Here is a 10,740-nt window from a genome sequence, read left to right as displayed (position 1 = left end):
ATATATATATATATATATATATATATATATATATATAAGACAATTAATAATACTTTAAGCACTTGTCAATGATCAATTATAAATTATGTAGTATAGCATTCTTATTAGGCATGCTATTTAAATAAATTGTCAAACTTTCTAATCGGTATTTTAACAAACAATTCATGTAAGTAATTATCAGTATTGTATATAAGGAAAATGTAGCAAAATGTGGCTATTTAAGCTAAAGTTATTTAAACGAAAAAAAAAGTCGTGCTTTTATTTTGAAATTATTATTTGTAGCTCGGCGTCGGCTGCTTCGCGCTGCTTGTAGGGCAAACGATGACAGACGATTATAAACGCTGTTCTTATTTTCCTTCTTCGTTTGCAGAGGATTCGTGCGTTTCCCCGCTTTTATTGGTATAATTAATCTGGTGTGTGTATGACTTGTCAGATTTGATCTCCCGCCGTGAGGCAGCTGAGATCGTCCTAAACCTTTCCTCCTCCTCCTCCTGAAGACATTCCTGCGCAGATCCTAATCAGCACACACGATGGACATGTGTTATGAGCGCGTGGCCAGTGTCTGCATCTCGTGGCTGTTATGTCCGTGAGCAGCTGTCAAACCAGGTAACCTCTGCTGGATAAACCTCGGCTGATCGGCTGAAATGAGAGCTTAGAGAAGGGCCATGCGCGGACGCGCTGTGATTTAGGAGATGGGTGAGTATGAGGACCGTCTGCATGAGCTCGAGGGGGAGGCTAATTATTTCCCCCCTCCACCGCGACACCCAGGCGGCCGCGAGCGACTCCACATCCAGAAGAGCAGCGTCTGCTCCAGGGCGTACTTCGTGGTGGTCATGGCCTTCTTCCACATCTATATAATAAACATCATAGCTTTGCTGCTTTATGTGCACTATAACACGGGGTCTGGGGAGCAGGATGTACCCCTGGAGAACAGTGCTAGTGCCCCACGACCCATGCCTGCTGAACACCAGACCCCATCCTCAGCAAACCTGAGCCCGGAGCTCTCCTTCCAGCTGCCGCGCCTGGAGGGCATCCGGGTAAACGCACCGATATCTCATATATGTTTCTGTCCTATTCTAATTTGCCTTTGAATTTTAAAATATGAGAAGTCAGGGAGTGTTGAAACACATTTTGTTTCAACATCTGTAAGTGTTTTTTTTTTTGCACTGTCTCATTTTTTAATATTTAACTTAATTTCCTATTTGTCTCTTATAAATTATGTGTAATGTGTAAATTAATGTCTAGTACAAAAAATGCTGTTGTTCCAACATACCCCACTAGCAGTCCTAATACTAATAGAAAACATGGACATTTTAAAGATTGTGCATGTTTAAAATAATTAATAATGCATCCCCATCACCATCCCCACCCTCATTTCATTTTAAATGTAGAAAAACAATTTTATTCAAAACGGTAATACGATAAGACTGGAAACAAATAAATCCATACAACATTACATTTCAAATTTTTGCAATTTTAAGCATTTCAGACATACTGTATATGACGTCTTTATTATATGCATCCCACTGGGGGCAGTACTATTTTACCATTTATTAATATTTTGAATTAGCTTTTATTTTTTTTTATTTTTTCAGCTTCTGGCTATTTTCATAGCGAGAAAAATTTAATTATATCAGGTTTTTATGATCTGTTTTTGCTGCAAACTCTAAAACTATATTTGGTTTAACTTTGTTAAAAATTCTTCAACGGTGTTTTTCATTTCAGTTTAAGTTTGTCATTTTATTAAGTGCTGTTGTCACTTTTATTGTTATTTTTAAATATTTCAGTCAGTGTAGCTTTAACTTGAACTTTTTTCATTTCAGATTTCGTTTTAGAAATTTTAGTACTACAACAAAGGCCAAGGCTATTTTATGTCAGTTAGTTGCTAAGGCAGTATTTCAAATTAAGTGTTTTTTTTTTTTTTGTAGTTATTTAATATTTCCATTTGATATCATTTCAGCTTTATTTCAATTAATGAAACAATTTGAATATTAAAAGTTGTATTTTAGTTAATGATTACAACACAAATAATTAAAAAAGTTGTAAAGAGAGAGAAAGGCGATTTATTGCTATCTGGAATTGAAATAATCAAAAATGCCTTGAATGACAAACATTAAAGTTGATGTTAATTCCCTCACTTGAGGGGCACTCTTTTCATAGAGTAATGCTGCTCTGTTTCTGTATGTGTAGTTAATGAGACTCCCATGTTATTAATGTTACTTCCATGTTATATCTTTTCTGCTCAGGTTGGACACGTGCAGAGAGTTTCTCTGGTTCCCGACCGGACCCATAACATGCGCACCCTCAGCTTGAAACCTCTGCTGTTTGGTGAGTTTCCAATTTCAGCTGTAGAGATTCATTTTTATATATTAACTGTAAGTTTTGGTTTCGACATTATTACAGCCCTCAAAGTGACCTCAACATTTGTGACAGAAATGGACATGTGGAATCTAGTTTCAGAAAAGCTTTTGAAAAAGTTTAATATCTTAAGATTTAAAAATATAGTACAAGGATCTTCTATTATTTACAACGTTATGAACACTCTGAGGTACGTTTTCTGAAACTCTACCCTCTGCACCGATGGCTTTTCCACTTGCGTGCTGCTTGGTTGAGTTGCCGCTGGCGTTTCCCCCAGCTAAACGCTTTCGTGACCAGCAGTCTCTTGCCCGACACAGTGCCTGTCAGCAGGACGGCTCCCCCGTCGGGATGGTTGTGGGTCAGGTTGCCCACGCAGGTGGCGTCCCGCTCCAGCCACAGCATCAGACGGCTCCTCATTTCCCCTCCCAGCAGCGGGCCGTGCTTTAGGACCTCCAGCCGAGAGCCCAGGGAGAACATCTTCAGGACAGAACTACTGGAGTTCAGCTTGGACAGACGCACTTTAACCACTAGCAGAGAGAGACAGAGAAAGACATGAGCAACGAGTTCCAGCATGAACAGTTTTAGGTTGTTGTGTATAAGCGAAAACTAGCGTTTCTTACCAAAGTCACTTTTACAGAAGAGGTCGAGCAGGTCTTTGGATGACGTGTCCTCCTTCAGCTCACAGTCTGTGCAGCTCGCGCGTGGCACCACTGAAACCAACCACAAATATCAGTTTGACAGAGAAAACCCAGCATTGTTTCTATCTACATTTCTCTGCAAAACTGTGTATGTAAAAAAAGAAAGATCTCCGTTTACCTCGGCCGTCATTGCTGGTGCCGTTTTGCATGTGCGCAACTGAGGAAATGCACATTAGGTGATCTTTGGGAAACTGGTCGCATTGTAGTATTCTAGGCCAGGGGTAACCGTAGCAGTTCATGATGGGGGCGCAGCTGTCCCGGACCGACGCACACAGACTCCTGCATGGTGAAATGATCCTGAAAAGACAGAGGCAAAGTGATGAGAGACTGTTAAGAGCTTTGTGATGAAGTAGCATAAAGATGTGAGGTTTCTTAGCCCAAAGCCTGATAAATATATTTACTGGTGGCCAATTGCAGAAAGACATTATAAAATAGCAAAAAATAAATAAAGTTAAAAAAATGTTTTTATATTATACTATATTATATAATATAACATATAATATAATATTATATTATATTATATGGGGGCAGTCGTGGCCTAATGGATAGAGAGTCGGACTTGTAACCCAAAGGTCGCGGGTTCGAGTATCAGGTCCGGCAGGAAATGTAGGTGGGGGGGAGTGAATAACCAGCGCTCCAGCAACCCACTTGGATGGGTTAAATGCAGAGCGCAAATTCCAAACTCCCTCAAAATATAATATATTGACAAAAAAAATTTGGCCATGATTTTTCACTTGTTTATAAGTAAAAACAAACATGTAAAAAAAATATTACTTTGTGATTTAATAATTCATGCATCAGAGGGATATATATATATTTATTGATTTATTGTTGTTATGCCAAAGTCAGTAAGATTTAGTCCAATGCAATAACATTAACTACCATTTAACATTAACTAGAAAAATTAATTAATCCATGGGTCACAATGACTGAAACACAGCATGAGGATTAATCAAATAGAAATGAATATAATCCACTAAACTGGCAATACTGGCAATAAACATGTTCTTGCTTAAGCAAGGGTATTGGGTCTTGCTATATTGTCATTTCATTGCAGATGATTTTCACTTCCACTTAACATTAACATTAGTACTAATTTGCCTAATAATGGCATCATTTAACTGATTTAAATGCCATGTAACACTGAGCACAAGCCACAACTGAAAAAATATCTTCAATGCATAGTATATATATTAGGGATGTGCATCTCATGACTCAGGCCAATACGATACGCATCTCGATGCTTAGCCAACGAGACGATACATTAAAGATACATATGAAGCAGCTACCGATGCGATACGATTCACCCCTATTACGATGCAGTGCGATCCGATTTCGATTCGATTCAACACAATGCGATTTGATAAAATATGATGCACTGGAGAAAATATGATCACTTTTAATGCCTTGAGGCCTGTTTCATAAAACAAGTTAACCAAATAAGCCAGGCTTATTTCAGTTAGTCTGACTCATTGTCAAATTATTTGGTTCCATAAAGCAAATTTAACATAGGCCTAGATCAAGCTAGTCACTGTGGCAACTTATGCTGGGAAACTAACCTGGTCTAAAGCAGGCTAACTGTCAGGCTAAGCTGAGTCCCTCTAACACTGGGACTGAGCAATCCAATGATATTGCCACTGTCTCACATACTATTATTTGACTTGTTTTGTACAGTTTCTAGCAATGCAGCCTTTCTCTCTGGTTGTATTACAGCTATTGCGGATGAACCACTGATGTCACATGGATTATTTTACAGATCTCCTTGCTATGTTTCTGGACTTGGGAACATTTCAGTTGTATTGCTGTCTTTGCAGGGTCAGACAGCTCTCAGATTCCATGAAAAATATTAGTCTTACGGATTTGAAACGACATGAGGGTGAGTAATTAATGACAGAATTTTCATTTTTGGGTGAACTAACCCTTTAAAAATAAACGTGCACAAATTAGTGAGATTGTGTGAACTTAATTTGTTGTTTATGGAACCGCTTTATCCCCGATTGCATTTGTTAGGTTATTTATTTCAGGTCAGGTTTTGGACTTTAATCCCAGTTTTTCCTCAGGTCTCCGTAGTGTTGTGATTCGTCATATTCACGCAGCAGCAGTGACACTTGAGAAACAGTTTAGAGAGGAGAAATCAATCTACATATAAAATATTGGTCACAGATTATTGGTCACTTTCTAAATAATAAAAGTATAGCGCATCCACTAGTAATTATATATAAACGAATCGGTTTTTACCGATGCAAATATGTTAGAAACGATATATGCCACGAAGAATTAAGGCAGTTCTGAAGGCAAAAAGGGGGTCCAACCCGGTACTAGCAAGGTGTACCTAATAAAGTAGCCAGTGAGTGTATATAGGAAGATGCGGGCGTGTGGATGGCACTCTCGGGCGAGGAGCGGCAGCCAGCTAGTGCTCTGCTGCACCTCTTCAGCTGGAGATTTGTGTCCCAGCAAGTTGGGCATCCGCATGCTGTTGTAACCCAGACCCTGGCACAGGGCCATGTTAGTTGGGATGGGCACACAACGAGAGGATCCCTGGTGTTTCCAGAGTCTGCTGGGCACAGCACCAATGCCAGGGCCGAGCAGGAGCAGCAGTAGAGCAGACGCTGTCAGCATCATAGTCCAGAGAGCGTCAGAGAGCTGGAGGGTCAGTGTTAGGTAGTGTCAGAGTAAATCAGTAATAGGTGTATTTATACACCACTGCCTGAGGCCCATCTGGGAGAGGGAGGGACTTTGCAGGACGTGAGAGTGGATTGGTTAGGGAGGGTGTGTTTGTGTGACTGTGTGTGAGGTGCTGATTCTTTTGTTTCTCTGCTGGAGATGATGAAGAGTGAGCTCTACTTTACCACACACATCCTTTTCCTCTCTTCTTTCCAGAGGAGTGTGATTATGATAATATAACACAACAGATTACCCACGAGTCAGAGGAGGTGTTCACACAAACACACACACACACACACACACACACTAGATGATGGATGGATGGATGGATTGATGGATGGATGTATGGATGTATAAATGGATAGATAAATTGCAAGATGGATGGTTTTATGTCTGTGTGTGTGTGTGTGTGTGTGTGTATGTTAAATATGTAAATAGAACATTTTCTAGATAGATAGATAGGTGATAGCTATATAAATGGATAGATACATTTCTAGATAGGTAGATTAATGGGTAGATAAACAGATAGATAGATAGATAGATGGATGTATAGATGTATAAATGGATAGATGCATTGTAAGATGGATGGTTTTGTGTGTGTGTATGTTAAATATGTAAATAGACAGAAAAATTTCTAGATAGATAGGTGATAGCTATGTAAATGGATAGATACATTTCTAGATAGATAGATAGATGATAGCTATATAAATGGATAGATAAATTTCTAGATAGATAGATGTTAGGTAGATTAATGGGTAGATAAACTGATGAATGGATGGTTGTGTAGATAAATGGATAGATAGACTGACGGATGGATGGATGTTAGATGGTTATAGATAGATAGATAGCTATATAAATGGATAGATACATTTCTAGATAGATGTTAGGTAGATTAATGGGTAGATAAACTAATAGATGGATGGATGGTTGTGTAGATAAATGGATAGATAGACTGACGGATGGATGGATGTTAGATGGTTATAGATCGATAGATGATAGCTATATAAATGGATAGATACATTTCTAGATAGATGTTAGGTAGATTAATGGGTAGATAAACTGATATCTACCCATTAATCCAAATAGATGGATGGATGGTTGTGTAGATAAATGGATAGATAGACTGACAGATGAATGGATGTTAGATGGTTATAGATAGATAGATAGATAGGTGGGTGAATGGACGTTGGATAGATAAATGGTTGGATAGATAAGTAGTTTTTTAGATGTTCATGGTTAGATATATTTAGATTTTTTGTGTTTACTGAATGAGAAGTTTTTAGGAACGGTCAGACAGTGAAAGTGTAAAGCTCTGGGAAGGCCTGGCTGTGACAGAGGTGTGTGAAAGGAAGTGTGTAAGTGTGAGAGAGCTGGAGCGGCGTCTGTGCGTGTTTGATGCTCAGGAGTTTTTCCTTCCCCTGCTGGGAGCACTACACAATGTCTACTCCAAAAATGGCTTTCACTTCCTGTCCACTTCATTCCCAGGACCCTTTCTTTCCCCTCGTCCGATCTAATGAGCTAGAGAGAGACCGCATCTCTTGCAGAAAAACCATGCGGAAGAGCTTTATGAAGAGCATGCATCTCTGTGCATGAATATGTTTATGCGTTGTCTGCATTTGAATGATGCTGAACAATAACAGTGATAGATAACACTGAAACCTACATGTAGCAGTCTAAATCACTGAGCACTCTCACCCATCCCAGAGAAACCATGGACCCCGCCGGAACGCATTAATGGCACAGTCTCATTAACACTCTCAATGGATCAGGCAATACCATAAGTCTCAAAGAGGAGGATGGGCGCAATTCATTATATTTGCCAGCTTAATGGCCTCTGCTCTGATCTTAGCTATTTAAAAATGTGTCCATTACCTAGATTAAACCAGTCTTAATATATACAGTACTATATAGTTAAACATTTACTCCTAATTATTTTTGAAGTATTGTGCAGTGACCCAAAACACAGAAAAACTGTGTATTTATTTATTTGTTTGTTTGCAAGTAATATTTATAAAAATATGTATTTACCTTCAAATAATATTTATAAAATCATGAATTTGTTTGCAAATAATATTTAAAAAACATTTATTTATTTGCTAATAATAGCTATAGAAAAATATTAATTGAATTGCATATGAATATTTATAAAAATAATATAAAACATTTATTTATTTGCAAATATTTCTAAAAACATTTATTTGTAAATTATATTATAAAACATTATTTACAAATAATGTTTATATAAATGTTTATTTAATTGCTTATTAATATTTATAACACTATGTATGTATAACACAATATGTTCATTTATTTGCAAATAATATTTTAAAAACATTTTTTTTATTGCAAATAATATTTATAAAAACATTTATTTATTTCCAAATAATATATATAAATACGTTATTTTAATTCATTTTCTATAAAACATTTTCCTATATTAGAATGCCTCTTTTTGAAATGTATTCATATAGGCACTTACATTTGTCATAAAAAATTCAAATCTTTAAGATAATGAGAAACAATTTTAGTAAACGAATTTAGCCCAAACTTCTGTGGCCAGTTGCATAAGCTGCTTAGACTAGTCATAAAAGTGAATTAATTTTTTAGGCAGGTCATTACTTTTTGGGTCAGTTACATAAAACAGTAGATTGGTCTAATTTGAATCTGAAAAGTAAGACTGATTACCTTTGGCTAACTGCTAGTTGGTCAAACTAGTTCTTAATATAGTAGCTGTGTTTATGCAACAGACTGACTAGTTATTTTTTTACTACCAACTTCTGTTCAAGCCATCTTCACGTTCACCTGGGAATGATGGTTCTCACCAGATGAGAATTGATTCTATTAACACCCATTTGCAGTGTCTGTTGATTAGCTCTGTATAGTGTGACTGTGATCCTTTAATCCTGGAGTCTAATCTCATACTTTTCTTCCCTCGTTGACGTTCTCTCTGTCTGCCTCTCACAGACACTTACTGCTACAATAGATCAAACACAGATACTCTGAAATCATGTCAGCTTTTAAGACTCTCTTAACACATTAAGAGGTGTGCTGGGATCTTCAGCTGATACCTCACAACTGTTAATAGAGAAGACTGTAAGCAACACCCTAGCAACCACATAGCAACGCTCTGGCCTTCACCTTACCATCCATAGCATCATGGAGGAAGGTTTGCCATGTTTAAATAACGACCATAGGCCTACTGTTGATTAACTATACCATTTACTAACTATTACTGACTTTGGAAACTGAAAGGTTAAAAAACGTATGACAGAAGTTATTTGCAAAATGAACGTACAAAATGTACATATTAAAAGTCTGTGCTATTTCGTATAAACCACTTGAAAGTAAAATATTAAAACCTAAAATCTTTATTGGCTACATTTGAATTAAAGCGTCGCATTATAATGTACAATATGAAAATGGATATTCATTTTGTGATTTACTGAAGATTACATGTAACACTGTGATTACATTATTTGTGTTTTTAATGATTAACTTAAGAATTAAGGTAATCTAAATTAAAAAACGGGACATTAACATGAATAATGCATCTGTAATATTGGTTGATAATCAGTATATAGGTGTGTTTATATATATTTATGTGTGTATAAGAATACAAATGTTTGGGGTTGATTTTTTTATTTTTTATTATTTTAAGAGAAGTCTCTTCTGCGAACCAAGACCTCATTTATTTGATAAAAAAATACAGTAAAAACAGTATTACTGTGTAATATTATTACAATTTAAAATAACTGTTTTCTACTTTAATATAATTTTAAAATGTAATTTATTCTTGTGATCAAAGCCACGCAACCCCATCATTTCACCAACAAAGAGAAGTTATCAGAAAACTGAAATAAGTCACTGGAACTAGTGCGATCACAAAAAAACCATGATCAAAGCGGCCGTTTGTTTGCATGCTTTGTTAAAGATTTAAATCCAAAAGCATCGATGGTTTACAATAATAAGTGATATATATATATATATATATATATATATATATATATATATGTGTCACTGCATAATCAATATAATTGACATTATTGGTTGAATGCAGTATGCAGACTGACAGTGGCATTGATGTGTGTTTCAGAGATCTCAGGATTCCTGAGTGTGGAGGAGAGCAGTGTGGTGATGCAGCTGGCTCAGCTGAAGGGCCTGACTCACAGCTCGCTCCTCACGGCCCCCGACAGCCAGGAGGAGACGCTCACTCAAGACGAGCTCTTCAGCCTGCTCGACCTCAACCAGGACGGCCTTCTGCAGAGGGAGGAGGTCAGACACAGTCATTCTGCTAATGCTGACACATGTATCAGTTCAGTGGCTTAAAAGGGGGAAAATGAAAGTATTGTCATCATTAGCCGCTTTTCCACTGTCGAGCCAGTGCTTTAAATGGGCGGGGCGGGGCTAATAGCCTCGGACCTGTTGATAAAAGCGGCCGTTTGTTTGCATGCTTTGTTAAAGATTTAAATCCAAAAGCATCGATGGTTTACAATAATAAGTGATACATTGATCATAATGAATGAATTTATCAGGATTGAAAATTAGTCACACAGAAATAAAGCGGTATGAACATAGCCTACCTACTTATTCAGTCGAGTCTGTTTCTGTTTATTTGTAGTCACAGTATATACATCACATTTAGAAAGAATTGTCATTTCTATATTTTTATAAAAGCTCCCGAACAAAAAACATTATTATTTTTATGACATACGCGGAGCTACACTCTCGAGACGAGACTTATGACCGATAAAATATGTTACTAAATAAATACACGATTGTGTTAGAGAATAACTGACGTCTGATTTCTTCAAGCGGTCGTATTTACCATGTTTACTATGGTAACGTTAATGGCTAGCGTGCATAGTCTTTTGCATCGCTTATAAATATTTCTGCCTTGTATGGTGATCATAATCCACATCGGATCAAGTTATTTCAGACACTCGCTGCTGTCTGAAAATGAGTTTTGAACTAAAATTTATTTAAAAGTCTTTAATGCTGGTGTTATAGCTGTTAACTTTAT

At 37.0% G+C, this 10,740-nt stretch overlaps 2 protein-coding genes across 2 annotated transcripts in view; one reads left to right on the top strand and one right to left on the bottom strand.

The window, feature by feature from the left end:
* The first annotated feature begins 277 nt into the window (after positions 1–277).
* Positions 278–10,740, top strand: part of LOC107705746 (transmembrane prolyl 4-hydroxylase-like) — an 18,587-nt gene continuing 8,124 nt past the window's right edge. The window contains exons 1-3 of the mRNA XM_016509200.1: positions 278–1,037; positions 2,247–2,328; positions 9,814–9,992. Of these exons, the coding sequence (XP_016364686.1) occupies positions 693–1,037; positions 2,247–2,328; positions 9,814–9,992 (606 nt within the window). The 5' untranslated portion in view covers positions 278–692. The remainder of the gene's footprint in view (positions 1,038–2,246; positions 2,329–9,813; positions 9,993–10,740) is intronic.
* Positions 2,411–5,792, bottom strand: LOC107705748 (secreted frizzled-related protein 5-like). Its single transcript, XM_016509204.1, has 4 exons — positions 5,389–5,792; positions 3,175–3,383; positions 2,979–3,068; positions 2,411–2,885 (listed from the first exon to the last, which is right to left on the bottom strand). The coding sequence occupies exons 1-4, from the start codon at positions 5,676–5,678 to the stop codon at positions 2,566–2,568; spliced, it is 909 nt and encodes a 302-aa protein (XP_016364690.1). The 5' UTR covers positions 5,679–5,792; the 3' UTR covers positions 2,411–2,565.

The sequence above is a fragment of the Sinocyclocheilus rhinocerous genome, unplaced genomic scaffold, assembly GCF_001515625.1.
Source record: "Sinocyclocheilus rhinocerous isolate Xijiao unplaced genomic scaffold, SAMN03320098_v1.1 scaffold263, whole genome shotgun sequence".
NCBI lineage: Eukaryota > Metazoa > Chordata > Actinopteri > Cypriniformes > Cyprinidae > Sinocyclocheilus > Sinocyclocheilus rhinocerous.
The sequence above is the reverse complement of the archived record's forward strand: the minus strand, read 5'-3'. Positions and strand labels throughout refer to the sequence as shown.

Coding starts and splice junctions, on each gene's coding strand:
- LOC107705748 (XM_016509204.1), bottom strand. CDS start 5,678: ATGATGCTGACAGCGTCTGCTCTACTGCTGCTCCTGCTCGGCCCTGGC. Junction 3,069..3,174: donor CACCAGCAATGACGGCCGAG/GTAAACGGAGAT, acceptor GGTTGGTTTCAG/TGGTGCCACGCGCGAGCTGC. Junction 2,886..2,978: donor CTTCTGTAAAAGTGACTTTG/GTAAGAAACGCT, acceptor TCTCTCTGCTAG/TGGTTAAAGTGCGTCTGTCC.